General features: G+C 43.6%; 1 protein-coding gene across 2 annotated transcripts in view; it reads right to left on the bottom strand.

Moving 5' to 3' along the window:
- The window catches only part of LOC143295388 (tyrosine-protein kinase Src42A-like), a 105,727-nt gene extending 90,198 nt beyond the window's left edge, over positions 1–15,529 (bottom strand). For both annotated transcript variants that reach the window (XM_076607057.1, XM_076607058.1), the window contains exon 1: positions 14,971–15,529. In XM_076607057.1, coding sequence (XP_076463172.1) covers positions 14,971–15,386 — 416 coding nt within the window. In that variant the 5' untranslated portion in view covers positions 15,387–15,529. The remainder of the gene's footprint in view (positions 1–14,970) is intronic.
- Between the last annotated feature and the right edge of the window lie 5,397 nt (positions 15,530–20,926).

Raw genomic sequence — 20,926 nt, 5'->3', positions numbered from 1 at the left:
CTGGAGGACCTGGAGGAAAGACAATTCTATGACTCGGAGTCGAAAAACACTCACCTGTTCTGAATATTTCAGCTGCCTCCATCTTCCTCTCTCTCCCCCCTCCCTCCTTCTCTCCCTCTCCCTACTTCCCTCCCTCCCTCCTCTCCACCTCTCCTTCCCTCCCTCCCTCTCTCCGTCCCCCTCTTTCCCTCTCTCCCTCCCTCCCTCTCCTTCCCTTCCTCTCTCCTTCTCAACCTCTCTTCAACCCAGTACCAACCTCTCTCCCTTCCTCCCTCCCTCTCTCCCCCTCCCTCCTTCTCCCCCCCTCTCTCCCTCCCTCCCTCCCCCTCTTTCCCTCCTTCCCTCCCTCCTTCCCTCCATCCCTCTCTAACTCCCTCTCTCCCTCCCTCCATCTCTCCTTCTCTTCAACCCAGTACCAACCTCTCTCCCTTCCTCCCTCCCTCCCTCTCGTGTGCCATGACGTTTTTTTCATTCTTCTTTATCTGTGAGTGTGCCGTGATTTTTTTCATTCTTTTATCTATGACGTGTGCCGTGACCATGACGTTTTTTTCATTCTTTTATTTGTGACGTGTGCTGTGACGTTTTTACATTCTTCTTTCTGTTAGCTGTGATGTGTGCCATGACGTCAACTATTGACATCATTAGCAAATAAACATGGCTGCTGAAGAAGGAGCATCAGAGCTCCGAAAGCTCAAAAATGGTGTTTTTGTGGGGTTTTTTTTTTATCATATGTGTAGCCACTTCGGTGAATGAACACGTTTTGAATCCTTTTTGGATCCACCATAGCCATTTTATTCATTCTCAACAAGAAACTGTTTCATCCATTCCATTTTTGCATGAAAACACCACACCCATTCTGACCAAAATTGTATCCAGTAGATCTGGATCTCGGATGGATAGACAGATGAGAAAAGCGTCAAATGTCTTATTGAAGATATCAGGTATAACAGTCACCTGAACTTTCTATCACATTGTATTACACACAACGTTGTACCAAAGGGATTCTTTTTTAAACTTGGACATTCTGCACTTCCTCCGTCCGCCCCTTATAACTTCATCTCTTCTTTTGTAGCGGAAACAAATGTTGTAAGGAGTTCTATGAAAAAGAAGTCAGTGTATTGTATGCTGAATTTGTGAAACTAACATCTAGGGTGCAATCAAATGTCAAGTCTGCATCTGAGTTATCAGATCTTCAAGCACACCTTGCCACGTTGAAAACAAAGGCAAAAAGAATACATGATGAATGTAAAGACAGAAAAAAGAAAAAGTTCTCTCTACTCAGTGCTTGAGCCTGTCAAAATGAAACTGTGACAGGTTACAATCAAGCCTTACTAAGTCGAGGTAGCCATGGAGAAAGTTCGGTTCAGGACATTAACTTTTCCAAAGCTGGGAATACTGATGAACATGTCAGTCTCTCTATTTACTTGTGAAACCACTTCAACAGAATCCAACACTTCACTCAATGATTCAAATGAGTGTAACAGAGGATTCCACGAACAACACCCATTGAGGATCAAGACTGCACATCTGTTGAAACTGAAACTTATTGAGGAAGTTTGGACAGGGGATTTCTAGAAGACAAGCCTTCAGAAGAGATGGAAATCAGTTCAGGATTGGATCAGTCTCTGGACTATGACAGGGGATTTCTAGAAAACGAGCCTTCAAATTATTCAGGAGGTTTGGACAGGGGATTTCAAGAAGACAAGCCTTCAGAAGAGATGGAAATCAGTTCAGGATTGGATCAAACTGAAAATTATTCAGGAGGTTTGGACAGGGGATTTCTAGAAGACAAGACTTCAGAAGAGACGGAAATCAGTTCAGGATTGGATCTGGACTGTGACAGGGGATTTCTAGATAATGAGTCTTCAAGAGAGGCTGAAATCCCAGGATTGGATAACTCTCTGGATTGCGACTGGGGATTTCTAGAAGATGAGCCTTCAGAAAAGACTAAAATACATTCATCCAAACCTGAAGCTGTTCAAGGATGCCAAATTGTGTCTCATTGCTCAGTTGCACAGGGCAATACTCACACACAGCTACTTGTCAGCCAAAGTACTAAAGACAGTTCTTCCACTCCCATCCATAGGTACGGACCTGAAATTCCTCTAGGCTTTGTAAGTTTATGCCAGACCAACACTCATTCACGTCAAAAGGACGGAATCGTCATTTCTGAAGATGTAACACTGTGTTAGGGCCTGAACCCAACCAGATGATAAATTTATCATCAGTACAACTCTCTGCAGAACAACATTATGTGCTGTCACTGGGTTCTAAGTTTTGCCCCACACCAACTTCTGTCAATGAAGCAGAATTGCTCTGGGACATAAAAGAAGGAGAGAGAAGGTTACGTCTCAGAGAGTTCTTCCATCGTGATGACGTACCTGCACAAATCCCCAAGGCAATGAAATTCTACAAGAAGAAAATGTGGTGCCCAGCAGAAGGACGTGATAAGGGCTGAGATGCCTATTGTGATACCATCACTTCCACAGTAGCAGGACACATTCCTCCCCGAGTGAAGAAACGTAATTTGAACAGGAACTGTCAACATGCATTGTCTGAGCTTCGAAACATGATCCAGAATCGTCAGATAAGAATCTCTAAAGCAAACAAAGGAGGGGCTACAGTAGTGCAAGACTGCCGTGACTACGATGCAGAAGCACTCAGACAACTGAACAACACAGACAACTACCAACGCCTCTCTCCTACAGCGTCCATTGCACACGAGTTGAATAACATTGTGGAGGAGCTCCACGACAGGGGGTTCACTAATGTCGACTGCTACAGATGGGCCCTACTCGCTAAAGATGAAACGAGAACGAGCCTTTTCTATCACTTGCCAAAGGTCCACAAGTGTAAAGAGAAACCACCAGGGAGGCCCATCGTGTCAGGATGTGGAGGACCCACTGAGAAGCTGTCTAAATTAGTGCAACCATTGGTAGAGTCTTCCATCCTATCTGAAAGATACCACCCATTTTCTTCAAACAGTGGAGAACTGGAGGGAGAAGTACCAACCACTGCCACCTGAAGCACTGATCGTCACAATAGATGGTTGGTGATGGTTGCCTCTTCTGGAATCTGTCCCTCGTCTTCCTGCACCAGTAGTGGCCCTGTTGTATACCTGGAGGACTTGGAGGAAAGACAATTCTTCGACTCAGAGTCGAAAAACACACCTGTTCTGGATATTTCAGCTGCCTCCCTCTCCCTCCCTCTCTCTTCCCCCTCCCTCCTTCTCTCCCTCCCCCTCTTTCCCTATCTTCTTCCCTCCCTCTTTCTCTCCCTCCCTCTCCCCCCCTCCTTCCCTCCCTCCCTCCCTCTCTTCAACCCATTACCAACCTCTATCCATTCCTCCCTCCCTCTCTCCCTCTTATGTGCCATGTTGTTTTTTTCATTCTTCTTTCTTTTATCTGTGAGTGTGCCGTGACACTTTTTCATTCTTTTATCTGTGACGCGTGCCGTGATGCTTTTTCATTCTTCTTTCTGTTGGCTGTGACGTGTGCCATGATGTCAACTATTGACATCCTTAGCAAATAAACATGGCTGCTGAAGGAGCATCTGAGCTCCAAAAATTCAAAAATGGTGTTTTCATGTTCTTTTTTGATCATATGCAACATCTAGACTTGTCGTTTCTCTCACTCTCTCTCGCCTTGACTACTGTAACTCCCTATAGAGACCGTACCACACAACTGTATCTCGCTGTGCTGCTCCTGCTAAACTCATATGCTCCGGAACCAAATCCAGGACCAAATTCAACAACTGACGCTAGTAGTGGTCAGTACCCCTGTGGAACTTGCGACATCACTGTCACCTGGGAAGACAAAGGGGTTGAGTGCGAGACCTGCGGACTGTGGTTTCATGCCCGCTGCCAAAGTATTAACAGTGCTAGATATAGCAAGCTCAATGACAAGAACGTGCATTGGTACTGTGCCTTCTGCGGGAACCCCAACAGTCTCACAGCCTTCAACCTCCACAATGTCAGTTGGCCCGCCACCGCATCCATGCTACCTGACTCCTCCAGCCATGTTTCATGCTCCTCGCCTCCTGCGAAAGAGACTAGACTTTCAGCCGCAGCATGCATCAACGCCTACCAGAGCTAGCCAGCAGAATAAATATAAAGGAAGACCTCTCCGCATAGTGACTGATCAATTTTCATTCTGCAGTTGGCAAACGAGCAGAGACAAGGTGGATGATTGACAGCGTGAAACCCGATATCATTTTTGGCACGGAGACCTGGTTGGACAAAGATATCACTGACAGTGAAATACTCCCAGATACGTACAGCATCGACAGAAAGGACCGGAACAGAGAAGGTGGAGGAGTGCTTCTAGCCATCAGGTCAGACCTAAAGAGCTCCATTGAAATGGATCTGATGACAGACTGCGAGCTCATCTGGGTGGCTGTCAAGCTCACTGGTAGGAAGACTCTTTACCTGTGTTCCTGCTACTGGCCGGACATATCAGACGAAAACAGCTTTATACAGTTTCGAAATTCACTGACTAGAGTAGCCTCAATCCAGAACGCCCACCTCCTGATTGGAGGGGATCTCAATTTCCACGACTGGGACTGGACATAGCAAACGCTCAAGCCTGGGTGTAAATACCCCCGCCTCCACAATGAGTTCATGGAACTGATCAGGGACCATGGCACAGAGCAGATGGTGTTACAGCCCACGAGAGAAGACAACACCCTTGATCTCATCCTAACAAACACTCCCCATCTAATCTCCCATGTTGAGGTGATCCCAGGCATATCAGACCACGATATAGTTTACTGTGAGCTGAACAGCAACATGCAGAAGCACAGACAGCCCCCCCCAAAGGATCCCCCTGCACAGAAAGGCTGACTGGGAAGGCATAAAGGCAAGCATGAAGGAACTACAAGCAAACATGGAAAGCCAAAGGAACCTCTCAATGGAAGAACTGTGGACCATGTTTAAAGAAGCCTACACAACTGCAGTTGAGAAGTACATCCCTCACAAGCAAGCCCACCCCAAATCCAGCAAACCCTGGGTGACACCAGAACTGAAGAAGCTCATCAATAGAAGAGCAAGAGTGTATAAGAGGACGAAGAAGAGTAGGTCCGAGGAGCTTCGAGCAGAATCCCGCCATCTTCAACGCACCATCCAACGCAAACTCTGACGTTCATACTAGAACTACATCAAGCAGTCCCTAACTGACACTGCACCCGATGAGACGCCTTCACTCAAGAAATTCTGGTCGTACATCAAACACCAGCGCACAGAAAAGACTGGAGTCTCCCCACTAAAGGTGAACGGCAAACTTATAGCTGAGGCCAAGGAGAAAGCGGAGGTGCTAAACGCACAATTCCAGTCTGTATTCAGCGAGGGGAAGAAGTATACAGATGAAGAGTTTAAGGTAAAATGCTCCATTAAGGAGATGGAATGTGACCTGCTCACCAACATCAGCATCTCTGAGGAAGGAATCAGGAAACTACTGATGAAGCTCAACTCATTCAAAGCCTGTGGTCCTGACCATATATCGCCTCGAGTGCTGAAAGAAATCGCCATAGAAGTCGCCCCAGTCTTGACCATAATCTTCCAGTCATCCTTCACATCAGGCGTTGTTCCAGCAGACTGGAGGAAAGCCAATATCGCCCCAGTCTTTAAGAAAGGCGAACACTACAACCCATCAAACTATCGCCCAGTCTCACTGACGAGCATACCGTGTAAGATCCTCAAACATGTCATCGTCGGTGCAATCATGAACCATCTAGAACTGAACGTCATCCTCTACCCACAACAACATGACTTTTGGAAGCAGAGCTCTTGCGAGATGCAGCTCCTTGAGTTTGCAGACGAACTGTCTCGAAATACGGAAAGCGCAGCACAGACCCACATCGTCATTATGGACTACGCCAAGGCGTTTAACAAAATAAATCACAGTCTCCTGCTCCTCAAATTACACCATTATGGAGTCCGTGGAAACATCAATCAGTGGATAGAAAGCTTCCTCACTGACAGGAGACAAGCAGTAGTCATAGACAGAGCAGCTTCAGAGTTTGATGTCAGATCTGGGGTACCACAAAGATCGGTACTTGGACGTGCCTTTTTCTGGCCTATATCATGACTTGCCAGATCAGCTCACCTCTCTGATTCGCCTGTTTGCAGACGACACTGCAGTCTATAGACTCGTCAAGTCCAGCCAGGACCAGTCCAAGCTACAACAAGACCTCCAGACACTTCAACAGTGGGAGAAGAGCTGGGATATGGAGTTCCATCCTGGGAAGTGCACAACTCTACCGGTGACAAGAAAGAGACAACCACTGTCCAGCAAATACCATCTACATGGACATTCTCTCGAAGTGGTTACCTCAGCCAAGTACCTTGGAGTTACCATCACTGACCACCTTTGCTGGGACAAGCATATAAACAACATCTGCGCAAAGGCCAACAAGACCCTTGGCTTCCTCAGGCGTAACCTCAAGATCAGCGCCACCCAGCTAAAAACCACAGCCTACAAAACTATGGTACGACCCACACTGAAATATGCCTGTACCGTGTGGGACTCCTACACGACGACAAACGAAACCAAACTGGAATTGGTCCAAAGAAGAGCTGCACACTTCGTTACAGGACGGTATCACGACACCTCCAATGTCAGCAGCCTCATCACCCCCTGAAGCAGTGAAGGAAGATCAACCGACTGGCCATGATTTACAAAATCACGCATGGTACGGTCTGCATGGATGGATCGCAGCTGATTCCTGCTCCAACCCAACAGCGCAGAAAACATGACCATCAATTCAAGTAGCCTCAGTGCCGAACTCTGTACTGGCAGGGGTCCTTTTACCCGTGCACCGAGTTTAAAAAAAAAAAAAAAAAAATTTTTTTACTAAACTCTTTGCTGCGCTGGCCCACACTTTTTGAAAATGTCAGAATAGTCAACATGACGACTGTGGACGTCAAACGGATGATGATGATGATTGTCTGGTTTGCCTGCTTCATCCATTCTGTCCCTTCAGCGCATACAAAACTCTGCTGCCCGACTTGTCCTCAGAAAGAAAAGATCTGAGCACATCACTCCTATTTTGCAACATCTCCATTGGCTCCCTGTCTCACACAGAATAAGTATAAGATCAGCACTCTTATGTTATAAATGTATTCACAAATCTGCCCCTTTCTATCTTTGTGGCTGCCTCAACTCTACACTCCATCTCGCTCTCTACGATTGACTTTGGATCCCTCTGTTTTCGCATACCCAGATTCAAACACCTCCACTGTTGGACACTGTTCTTTCTCGGTCTCTGTACCTTGCATATGGAATGAACTTCTACTTTCGCTTTGTCAGGTCTCTGCACTCAGCTCTTTCAAGTCTGTCCTTAAAACCCACCTGTTCACAAGATAGCCTCCCTCCCCTGCCTCTTCCTTGTCTTCAGTTTCTTCAGTTTTAGAGTTATGCATGCGTGTTGTAGATGACTGGTGTGAAAGCGCTTAGATTTGTCTGCACAAGATTCAGCGCTATATAAATACGATCATTATTACTTATTATTATTCTTGAAACCCATACCAAAACCAGGAAAGGACCATCGTCAGGTAAGCGGCTACCAGATCCTAACCATGCAAAACATTGCTGGAAAGCTCATGGAATGCATGATAACCAGGAAACTTGCAAGGGATCTTGAACAGAGGCACATTCTCCTTTCAAAAAGGTGGTTACAGAACAGGCAAGTGTACATGGGAAAATGTGGCTGCTTTCACACATGAGGTATATGAAGGATTTCAAAGAAAAGAAGAAACAATATCAGTAGCAATTGACCTTGAAGATGCTCACAATAAAGTCCAGTTTGCGCACCTCATGGAGCTGCTACTAAGGTATGGAGTAACTTTGACACTGACAAGATGGAAAGCAGCAGCACTTCAGGAAAGAACCATAGTCCTTCACCTCACAGACTGGATGTCTGCACCTTCTGAACTTTCCATGCTACTTCCACAAGGATCTCCGCTCTCCCCTGTCCTCCTGAAAGGCCTTGCAGACTTAAACACAATGGAGCAGGTCAAGTACTTAGTCTTGCTGATGATGGCCTGGTCTAAGAAACTTCAAAAGATGCTCAAGAAAGAACTACAGCCGTCCAGAAACAAATGAACAATATCGCCTAATAGTGCAAGGACACAGGATCTTCCACCAATCCTGCAAAAGCCCAAACATTGCTGCACATTCTCAACAACAAAACTGCGAGAAAATCACCACCAGCTGTGTCATCTGACAGAATTTAGATCAGTTTGACAGGCTGCTGACCTTCAGAAAACACACTAAAAATACTGTTCTCAAATGCAGAAAGGGTCTTTCAGTCTTAAAGGCTATGGCAACCAAGGGCATCAAACACCACCACCTCTTCCAGCTATATCAATCACTCATTCTCATTGTGATCCATTACGGACTTGGGCTGACAACAGTCTCAAAGCAGCCTCCTAAAATTAGAAAGAATTCAAAATGAAGCTATGAGGCTGATCCTTGAAACAACAAAATACACACCTAATGACCTATGGAGACCATGCGATACCTGCATGACTTTCCTTCAATGCAGGCCAGAAACAAGTAAGAACAGGTTAAGGCCAACTTCAGAGCATTAGAAAACCATAAAAACCCACTGCATAATGAAGTCAAGGAACCAAAAGGCAGCCATCTAGAACACTGAAGATCATGGATGGGGCAAGTAGAAGACACAATCCAGCTTGTATACCCACTACAAGACCTGAAAGAAACAAAAGAATGGAAGGAAAACCCTGAAAACTCAATCATCTTTTCAACACAGCCATTTCACCCACTCTACGAACACATTTTCAGGAATGGCCAGAAGGCAAAAAACAATACAGACCATAAAGAACATTTTCAAACATCCAGAAACAGAACGTGGAAATGCTTTACTGGGTATAGATCTTGGAATATCAAAGCACTCCTGTGGATGGACTGGCATCCCCTTCCTAACTCCTCATGGGTCATCAGCTGAGATCTGTTCCACCATCTACCTCCAAACATCTGGAACTCAAGACTATCAACCCTGATGTGGTCAGAACCAAGCATCAACACCTTCAAACCTCACAGAAAAACTACTATGACAGGACCAGTCACCTAATGCCACCTGTTAGAAAGGGTGACAATGTATGTGAAACTGACCAAAGACGACGATTTGGAAACCGTCTGCACAGAAGACATGCTTTGCAACCACGCCAGCACATACAACCACCGTCAGAGTTACCTGGTCCCCGTACCCATCCGAATGCTGTACAACACCCACCAATACAACTCTCAACCAACTACCCACAGACAACCCAGTCTGGATGAAGAGTGAAACCACCCCAGAGACTTGATTCATAAAGGAAATTTTCTATCTAAAATTACGTTTAAATAACATACTTACCGTGACCCAACTAGTGCAGACTCCGGCAGGGGTCTGACATTCCTGTCCTGTGCAAACTACTATCCGCCTATGTGGAGAAAATGAAAGCAACTACAGCCAATAACCTCCCGGAAGTAAGTAACCTCCCCTTTGTCCCGCTGGCTAGCGCCCTCTTTTGACGGCAATATGCCATCACCAGCACAGCGAGCAGGGAGAACAGGAAGCGGGGAGGGACGGAAGGGTCTTAAATTTGGGTCAAGGTAAGTATGTTATTTAAACGTAATTTTAGACAGAAAATTTCCTTTTAATTACACATACTTAACCGTGACCCAACTAGTGCAGAATAGCGCGACAAGGTGGAGGGCTCGCCTGTTCTGTCTGTGTGCTGCAATGGCCTGTTGTGCAACTACCACAGAAGCAATGCCTCTTGAGCCATCATCCCGCAGGCGTGCGACGGTCTCTCAGGTACAAGTCGATGAAGGTGACAGGGTTTTCCCCAGTAGGCAGCATCTATGATGTCTTGCAGCCGTGTTGAGTGCGCTAAGGAAAGAGAAGAGGACCATGCTCTGACTTCATGTGCTCTGGCTGAGGAGGCATCAAGTCTCAATCCTTCTATTATATCACCAGTGCGCTGCGATGGCCTGTTGTGTGACCACTGCAGAGGCAACGCCTCTTGAGCCATGATCCCAAAAGCGATAGATGTCCCTCAAGTAGAATTCGATGAAGGTAGAGTGTACTGTGTCACCTAAGGATATTGGTGCGGGCAAAGAAGACTGAGGTCCACAGCTGTATTGTGGGAGAGGTCTGTGGACCACAGCTGTGCTGATAAATGTAGCGCAAAGAAAATCGGGTCGGTGTGTTGAATCCACACTTTACTGAGAGCCCTTCGAATCAAAGGAAGGTAAGGAAACACATACCCTATAGGGTTGTCTCACTAGCGTGGTTGAGCATCAATGCAAGGAGGTGCACATGTGGTTTGATCTGATGATTCCACATCAGTTGTGGGCCGATAGTGGAAGTGATATATGTGTTTAGAGGAAACTGTGGCACGAGACAGAGGTAGGCCACCATGTTGGGCTTGCCTTAGGCATGACAGCCAGATCTGTAGAGCTCCTCCATGAGAGCTGACAGGCGATAGGCGCTCCCCCCGCCACTTTTCTGTCACTGCCAAAAAAAACAAAACAGCACGGGCATGTTGCCTATGCATAAAAGGGCAGACATTTGGCAACAAGAGACTTGAGGTCCCTGGTCTCTCTGGGACAGGGCTGTGTAATTGCTCAGGTAGGTACCATCATGAAGGGGCATACGGAAGGCTTGGTGGCTTCTCTACCTGAATGTGGCATGTTGGAGCAACCTGCAGAAAGTTGTCGGCAGTCAATGGCTGGGTTGGATCAGGCTGTGGGAGTGCACTTCATGTGCCCGCAGGTCACCGAGTCTCATTCCGTGGTGGAATTCCTAGTGGAAGAGGGTTTCCATGGGGAAAATTTTTGCTGAAGGTTCTTTAGTGAGAAAGGGGACCGGATCCATGACAGGCCTCTGGCTGTGTATGGTGCACACTAAGTCTGGGATGGAGCAGGGTGGGGGCAGGGAGGAAAGAGGCTCTAGATGTATTGTACTGGACATTTACATCAAATCACTGATCTGACATGCGTTTTCAGTATGGCCAACAGTAAAGTGAGAGCTGTATTATCAGCGGTTTCTGAATTGCAAAGGGAAATCATTTGCAGCTTTGTCTTTCATGAAGGACTATGTCTCTCAGACTAGAAGTCAAATTGCACTGGGACTTAGTGCTGTAGCCTTGACTATGTCTCCCAGACTAGGGGGTTAACTAGCCTTTGGAATCTGTCCCTATGGTGAGTCCTAAGGCCCTCTTGATTGAGGGACTGGGGATGCAACTTGGGCAAAACACTCTCTACTATAAATTATATAATCAAATTCCAGCCCGAATAATCGGGACAGCAGTTGCCTCCTCTGCTAATCTGATGGTCATTGTCGTACACAACTGATTATCATATACTGGTGTATATATATATATCTTTGTGTATATGTGTGTGGGGTTGGGGGTGAGGGATATGGGCATATGTGTGTGTGCTTGTACAAGTAAGTGTTCATCTGTGTGTGTGTGTGTGTGTGTGTGTGTATGTGTGTGCCGTGGAAGCTGCGATACGCAGCCTAGAAATGAGTGTGTGGAGGAGGGGGATAGAGGAGGTGCAGGGCAATGTGTGTGTGTGTGTGTGTGTGTGTGTGTGTGTGTTGGGGCTCATGTACGTTTATGTGTATTTGACTGTGCTTTCATATCTGTGAAACTGCATGTTTGGTGCATATCTGTTATGCATATGTGGGTGTGTCTGTGAATGTGTCTCCATGTTTTACATTTATTTGCTTATTTATCATCATTGTTGTCTTATTTATTTATTTATTTTATTATTATTATTATTACTTCTTTTTATATTCTAATTTTTATTTTTTTATTTACTTATTTATGTACGCTTATAGTTGACTTCATCAAGTTTTTGCGCCTTATACATATTAGTAGTAGTAGTAGTAGTTTTTTTTGGGTTTTTTAATGTATTTATCTATTATTTATTCACCCCTTTTTTTCCTTCTTTTTTTTTCAAGGCCTGACTAAGCGCGTTGGGTTATGCTGCTGGTCAGGCATCTGCTTGGCAGATGTGGTGTAGCGTATATGGATTTGTCCGAACACACTGATGCCTCCTTGAGCTACTGAAACTGAAACTGAAAACTGGTGCTAGGAGGACATCAGTCAGCATGGGTAAATCAGGAAACAGCTGCTGTGTGCTTGAGGGATGAAGGTGTCCACTATGCAGGTTATGTTGAAATGTAAGGAAGGAGTTGACGGGGTCTTGTGGTGCAACCATGTGTCTGAAAGACATGGTGCTTGCTTCCGAAGTGACAACAAAGTCATCCTCTGACAGGCCCTTGACTGAAGGCTGGGTCTCCATGATGGGATAGCCTGCCTAGGCTAGAAACCCCTGGAAGTGTCTCATTGGAAAGACAGTGCTTGAGAAGGAATGCCCATCTATGGATTTACTGTGCCAGAGACATTTTCCCACAAACCACATTCACATTAAGGTTTATTTTTTCCTATTTCCTAAAGAAAGGGGGATGTAGCAGATATCCCAACGTTGATCATCTAACAACAAACTCCATTCCCAAATCCATTGCACATGTTAGTAGCATCCTCTGAATGGGATAAGAGTTAGCAAGCGCTGTATCTATTCTGTATTCATGAATGCTTCTGGAAACAAACTCAGATCTAGATTCAAGATAACTGTACACACAGATACACAGACCATATTACAGCTACAACCTACCCCCACTTCCATTGCTCATCCCATCTCTATCACCACTGAAGGCACAGAGCTGAAGACAGTGGAAGAATTCAAGTACCTTGGCAGCATCATTTCCAGTGATGGACCCTGGACAAAGAAGTCAATGCCAGGATCTGCAAAGCCAGCTAAGCTCTCAGTCATCGGAGAACACATGTCCTGAACCAGCACAACATCAGGCTGTCCACAAAACTGATGGTGTACAAGTCCACTGTTCTCTCCAGTCTCCTGTGTGGATGTGACACATAGGCTCTGTACAGAAGGCACCTGAAACAGCTGGAACAGTTCCACATATGCAGCCCGAGGTCAATACTTGGCATTCAATGCCAGGACCAAATCACAAACTTGTAGGTCCTTGACAGAGCTCAGACAACAGCATCAAAGCCATAATCTTGAAAACCCAGCTTTGATGGACGGGGCACATCACCTGAATGGAAGACTTCAGGATGTCTAAGCAGCTGCTGCATGGTGAGCTTTGCTCAGGTAAGTGGAACCAAGGCAGGCCATGCAAGTGGTTCAAAGGCTGAGTGAAGGCTAATGCAGCCTTGCTGGGATCACCCCAAGGCAGCTAAAGCACTGTATGCAAGAAAGGCTTGGCTGGCATGCTCTTTCATGGCAGGCACATGACAGCCTTGAGTGGGAACAACAAGTGACCATGCAAGCATTATAGAAGCCCATGAGAGCAGGAAGGTAGCAGCAACTGTGCCAGCAAAACAAGGACAGTTCCCCTTTACCCACTGTGAACAACCATGCTGTTCAAGAACTGGACTCCACAGCCACCTGCGAGTCCACAACAGATGAGCTGTGTAAGCTGTCATCATCGAAAACAATGGACTACCAAGATGATGCCATTGCCAGTTTATGTGTGCATATATGTGGGGATGGGAGAGAGAGACCATGTGTGAGAGAGAGAGAATTTTTTTGGAACTGTGGATAATAGCTTCATATAAGGACTGATGTGTTTATTTTCATATGACTTTATGAGAGAGACAAGTTGAAATAGAAAAAGCTATTCAGTATAGGCCATGGCCCGTTCTGAGAGGGATACAATAAATATGAGAAATTCACATGGGTTTCCAATTGCAGACTGGCTAATTTAAAGAGTAACTAATATACTGACATTTAGAAAGTAATACTATACTGACTTAAAAGCATAAGGAAACCATATTGTAAACAAATAAACTATATTGTAAACAAATATATATATATATATATATTGTAAACAAATAGCTAATTCATCTGAGCATAATACTAATAGTGCGCTTTGTATAAATTTGTATTACACAAATTCCTTACCATTGATTTATTCTGAATCGTGATAACAGCCTATGACGGGCGCAACAGCCAAGTGGTTAAAGCATTGGACTTTCAATCTGAGGGTCCCGGGTTCAAACCTCTGTGATGGCGCCTGGTGGGTAAAGGGTGGAGATTTTTTCCGATCTCCCAGGTCAACATATGTGCAGACCTGCTAGTGCCTGAACCCACTTTGTGTGTATACACAAGCAGAAAATCAAATACACATGTTAAAGATCCTGTAATCCATGTCAGCGTTCGGTGGGTTACGGAAACAAGAATATACCCAGCATGCACACCCCTGAAACAGAGTATGGCTGTCTACATGGCAGGGTAAAAACAGTCATACATGTAAAAGCCCACTCATGTACATACGAGTGAATGTGGGAGTTACAGCCCACGAACGCAGAAGAAGAATTGTGATAAGCAAAGCAGTGTTTTTCTCTATTACATGACCAACATCAACTTGCCCATGAAGGGCGATGACTCTGCTGCAGTTGATACATGCGGGGTATTTTCATGTCCCTATAACCCACAGAACACTGGCATGGATTACAGGAGGTTTAATGTGTGTATTTGATCTTCTGTGTGCGTATACACACACGAAGGGGGTTCAGCGTTCAGTGGGTTGTGGAAACAAGAACACACCAAGCATGCACACCCCTGGAAATGGAGTTTGGCTGCCTACATGGTGGAGTAAAAATGGTCATACACATAAAAACCCACACACACACACACACACACACACACAAAGTGAACGTGGGAGTTGCAGCTCACAAACGAAGAAGAAACTCTGCTATTGTGTCCTGGACAAAGATTTTTTTATGAGGATGGATGGGGGGATGGGGGGAGGCACACACACACGCACGCACGCACGCACGCACACACACACACACACACACAGAGGCAGACAGTGAGAGTACTAACTAACTAAGACACAAAGAGTGAGAGAGAAACAGAGAGATTCACTCACGGTTCAGACTCAAGGCTTTTCACGCTGGCTACATAGTTTGAGGGGATATAGCCTTCTGCTTTTGTAGACTTTGAGCGTGCATACCACCAGTCACCCTGTGTGTCGTTAATAATTTCCAAGATCTCTCCTTTCCGGAAGCTCAAGTCTTCATCAGTCCTGGCATCGTAATCGTACAATGCCACAAAAATTTTGGAGGCGCCTGCTGCATCCGACACACCTGCATCCCCTGCGGTTCCCTGATGTTGTGGCGACTGTTTTGTGGAAGAAGGCGTCCCTTGTTGTACAGCGTTTACAGCTGAAGGGACGGTGGAGACGACTGCTCCGTTATCCGAGGGTTTGTTCAGTGGAGACTGTTCCCCAACCCCACAACCCCCAGGAGGTTTCCCGTGCTCTGAGGCTCCTAAACAATTTCCCATAGCTGCGAAGGGAATAGACCCACTTAGTCTTCTTGTCCTCGTGTTCTACACTCGCCGCAAAATAGAGTAACCATAGCCGTTGACTACATTTGCACAGTGCATTCACAGGCGTTCGTCCATACACACATATTCTCAACCATTCTCGACATCATTGTCCCACTGATATTAGCCGGAATCGCATTCATATTCCTCCGCACTCATACTCCTTGCTATCCTTTATCACAAGAAACTTGTAGGGCGAAAAAAAAGTTGCAAAATGATGAAATGATTAAAAGTCACAATTCTTACGACTTCAAATTCAGCAATGAAATAGTAAGAGAGAAAAAATTCAACAGAAACTGCACTATATTTTTCGTTTTGCATAATGTTAATGCGAATGAAGAAGAAAACCGAAAGCAGTTTTTTAAGATAATTTGTAATTGGACAATGGTTCGATTGGGCAATACAAATAAAAAGATAAACAATGACTGAATGAGATATCCGTTCTGTAATTAATGAAGGGGGCAATGCAGGAAGCTATTTGGCCATCAGTACAAAATCACCTCTCCCTCTCTCTCTCTCTCTCACACACACACACAAACATTACAGGAGGTATATTTCAAGTTTCGTTGTTTGTTGTTTTTAATATTGTTTTGCTTTTAATCTAGGTGTGTGTGTGTGTGTGTGTGTGTGCTTTGTTGTTATTGTTTTGCTTTTGTAATTTGTTGTTGTTTGTTTTTTGTGAATTTGTTTTGTTTTTGTTGTTTTGTTGTTGTTTTTTGTTGTTGCTTTTTCTTTTGCTTCTTTTTTGTAAAGGGAGCTGATTGACTTTTAATTATGGTGTGCACATTCAATTGTGTGTGATGTGTGTGTGTGTGTTTGCTTGATATTTTAGTTTCGGAAATTTTAAACTTGGGTCTAGTGTTGTAATGTAGAGAGCAATTCCATTTACCATGTTATGTCTTTAAAGATAAGTCTTAGATGCTGATTATGTTTGCTTTTAGATTGTGCGTATTTCTGTATATTTTTCAAACTGCAAGTATGACATTATACTGACTGTGGTTATTTTTCATATTTTTCCTCATGTATTAACTAATTTATTCTTACTTTGTTTAGGAAATACTACATATATTTGTGTGTGCCTTCGACTGTGCACAATTTATCATGTTTTTCATCATGTATTATTGATTTATTCTTCTTCATCTTAAGCTCAGATAATGTTGTGTGTGTGTGTGTGTGTGTGTGTGTGTGTGAGTTCTTTAATACTGCAGTGTTATTACTGTTGTTAGTTTTTAGGTATTGAGTGTTGTATTTTAATCCCAGGGTGTGCCTAGTTTTTAGTATAGGACAAGGAGTCTTCATTTTATTATTATTATTATTGGTAGTTGTAGTGGTGGTGGTGATTGTGGTGGTAGTAGTGGTGGCAGTGGTAGTATCGTTGTTGTTGTTATTATCACAGTTGTGGTTATCATTATTATTGTTATTATCATCATCATTATTATTATTACTATCATTGATATTGTTATTGTTGTTACATTTATTTATGTATTTGATTATTCATCTATGTGATACACTCTCCTTGATTTAGGGGCTTATTTATTATTGTAACCTACTTGTTTATATTTGAAGGTCGTTTTACATGTTTTCAGTAATTGTTTATAATGAGTGTGAAATGGAGACTGATGACGAACGCATGGATATTTGATGCAGCTGAGATTGTGTGCTTCGGAGCGTATGCAAATCAGCTGAATGGCTTATGCATGTCTATATTTGTACTATATAGAATTTAACTGTGTGCCACCACACCAATTTAAGCATCTCCATTTAAGGACAATAAATTATATTGTGATCGTGTGATCTTGTGATTCACATTAGTTTATTATCGTTTTATTATCTTTCTATATAATTGTGTGCTACCTGTGGTATTATGCTCCCTGTTCCAGTAAAGAGCAACTCCTTTTATTGCCATGTGTCTAATAATAATAATAATAATAATAACAACAACAATAATATAGTATTTATATAGTGCTGAATCTTGTGCAGAGACAAATCTACGTGCTTTCACACCAGTCATTCAATGCATGCATAACTCTAAAACTGAAAAAACTGAAGACAAGGAAGAGGTATCTCTACAAGTTATAGTATATTCATATTTGCAGTGGCATATAGTATTTGATAACATACATTGTGTGTGTGTGTGTGTGTGTGTGTGTGTGTGTGTGTGTGTGTTTATGTTCTTTTTTCCAATGTATTTTATTAGCACCGTGTTAATGCCAGTGTGTGTGTGTGTGTGTGTGTGTGTGTGTGTGTGTGTGTGTGTGTGTTAAAATTTCTCTATTTTCCAATGTATCTCATTAACACCATGCATGTAACTTAATTTAGTATTGTGTAGCATAGACCCTGTTCAGAGCTGGCACTGGATGTAAAAAAAAGCAGCACATCAGTGCTAATATTATATCATCCTCGAAAATAGAGAATTTTCTCTCTCTCCGAAAGCTTAAACATGATTATGCTGTGTCTGCTTGCATTGTTGTTGTTTTTTTGTTGTTGTTGTTTTTAATGGTAAAACAGTTGACTGATGTGTAGTGTATGAGCATTCCTATACGATCAAAGTGACTGTGAATGAAAACGACAAATAGAGTTATAACCCAGACAGCAGAGCCAAATGGGTCCCACATGGGTTGCACAAGGTTAACCAAATGGGCCCCACTTGGGCTAACCATGTGGGCCCCACTAAGATTCACAAGGGGTTTCCAAGTGGGACAAACATGGGTTTCTGCTGGGATCCCAGTGGGCAGCCCATCAAAAACTCATCTCAGATTGGCTTTCCACATGAAAACCCTGTGGGGTCTGATGGTATTTTGATGGGCTGTCCCATGTCCCAAGTGGTATTTTAATGGGCTATCCCATGTCCCCAGTGGTATCCCAGTGGTATTTTGATGGGCTTTCCCATGTCCCTGTGGTAATTTGTTTAACTATGGTACACACACACACACACACACACACACACACACACACACACACACACACACACATATTTTGGAAAAACAAACAAACAGGAGTTTTATTTGAATAGGATTATATCACATGGAGGAAAACATTTTCGCAAATACAAAGTCATTGACATTTTTACTATTTCACTCCATGACATTTTAAATAATTCATATCTGCTTCATCAGCAACATCAAATGTAGTTAAAGACCTTGAATACCAGATTATAAAGCTAACCTTTAGGCAAACACCCCCATGTGGCATTCGTAAGAAAAAGCAGTTCTTTATACACAGAAGTGCAGTTAAGGCAGTCAAGAATTCTCAATTCTTAAAAGAAAATGCTTATCTTGAAATACATATTGCCAGATAACATCAGAGCACTGGACATTGTGAATGAAGCACTGTCATAAAAAACTCACAAAAAATCAACAGGTTGCAAAGCATTTGTTGCAACTCTGTCACAGAGGGGAAATGCTTGAGACAAAAAAAAAAACAAAAAAAAACAAAACAAAAAAAAACACCAACAACAAAAGCATGCATAAAGATATGGGTGACTACAAGGATAGCAAACTTTCACTTTCTGAATGAAAGAAAAACAAACAAATCACCTAAAACATAACAGAGTTCATAAAAAGTCACAAAAAATCTTCTCAAAGACACACTTGAATAGAAGACTGAAAAGGAAAGTAACTTCCATACATGCAGCGTGTGAAGCAAGCGGCCATATTTTTAAAAAACTTCATCTCTGTCAGTTAATAGTTAGGATGTGCCAGAGTGTGAAATTCATTCAATAGGAAATAGTCTTAAAATTATTTTAGTGACCTGGCATAATACATTTCCCAGTGCAGTTCTGTTCTGAGTACATTTTGTGAAATATCAGTTGAAACAACTAAAAGGGTGCCCATTTTCACAGATCTCAAGTGGAAAATCAATTGTGCTGTATCTTGACTTGATTGTCTGTTGGGCTTGTGAATTTTGTCACAGTGCAAATGTCCTGGATTTCTCACTCAGTACATTACATCTTAACATTATCTTACATACATAACTATATATCTGTCTGTCTGCCCAAGCTTCCTTCCAGAAGAGTTCTTTATATTGTTTATATCTATCGGAAAACATTATTCAAGTAATAACAATAAAGCCATTAAGTGAAATGCATTTCTCTTTAACCTTGAAAGACTATATTGTGAACAGTTGTTTCACTGCATGATAAAAAAAAGTGTGAAAAGCTTATGAAATAATTTGATAAATATGGTGTAACTTTAGAATACACAAGACGAACACATGTAGCACTGCACATTGTGAATGAAGCATTGTCATACAAAACTAAAAAAATCAACAGGTTGCAAAGCATTTGTTGCAACTCTGTCACGTAGGGGAAATGCTTGAGACAAAAAACAACAACAAAAGCATGCATAAAGATATGGGTGACTACAAGAAAAGCAAACGTTCACTTTCTGAATAAAAGAAAAACAAACAAATCACCTAAAACATAACAGATTTCATTAAAAAGTCACAAAAAATCTTCTCAAAGACACACTTGGATAGAAGACTGAAAAGGAAAGTAACTTCCATACATGCAGCGTGTGAAGCAAGCGGCCATATTTTTTTTAAAACTTCATCTCTGTCAGTTGTTAGTTAGGATGTGCCAGAGTGTGAAATTCATTCAATAGGAAATAGTCTTAAAATTATTTTAGTGACCTGGCATAAATAATATTTACATTTCCCAATGCAGTTCTGTTCTGATGAGTACATTTGGTGAAATATCAGTTGAAACAGCTCGGAGAGCGCGATGAGCCACGATCGTGGCTTTCCCGGTAAAGTGCGATGGGCCACGATCGTGGCTCTGTTTACATAAGGTCCGACATCATACGGCTATACTCGGCAGGTCAGGTTATTAGATCTGCTACTGGTAACCTGTAATCCAGTACAACCTGTTCAGGGTCGGGTTGCCGACGACTAAACCGGCACTCCCACCACTCCCTTCTGGGACTGGTGAGGCGGGTGGCTAGACACCCTTATGGAGATCCATAAAAGGGCGTCGGCTCAGGAGAGCCACCGACGGCCATCTAGCTCCACCGTGCTGTGTGCATGCCACACGCAGTTGGCCCCCGGGGTGTGTCTACCCATGCATGCGAAGTCTGGATCCGGCAGAATCTGCGGAAGAAACCTATCGGTTCAACGGAGAGGAAGGCGGTTACAGCAACGCACTGTGGAGTGCAGAGAGCAAGATGAGACACCGAAAGGATATCTTGGTCATCCACTGCATCCGTGCTCATCCTCCAGTCGTCTCGACTTAGTCTTGCCACTGGAAATTGGTGGACCCGGACGAGAGAGTGAGGTCGACGTTGCGCAACTCCTCTTCACTTTAAACAAACTCATCGCGCAAGTCATCAGTCATCCAAAATGACCTTTCATCCTTCATAGCAAAAGTTACGCCAGATGCAGGATAAGTGGCTGAGTGACAAAGCTGATGAGATCCAGGGATATGCTGACAGGCACGATATGAAGAGGTTCTATGATGCCTTAAAAGAAGTCTACGGCCCCACATCCTCAGGATCATCCCCCCT

Source organism: Babylonia areolata, chromosome 20, assembly GCF_041734735.1.
Source record: "Babylonia areolata isolate BAREFJ2019XMU chromosome 20, ASM4173473v1, whole genome shotgun sequence".
NCBI lineage: Eukaryota > Metazoa > Mollusca > Gastropoda > Neogastropoda > Buccinidae > Babylonia > Babylonia areolata.
This window is presented reverse-complemented; position numbering and strand designations above follow the sequence as displayed.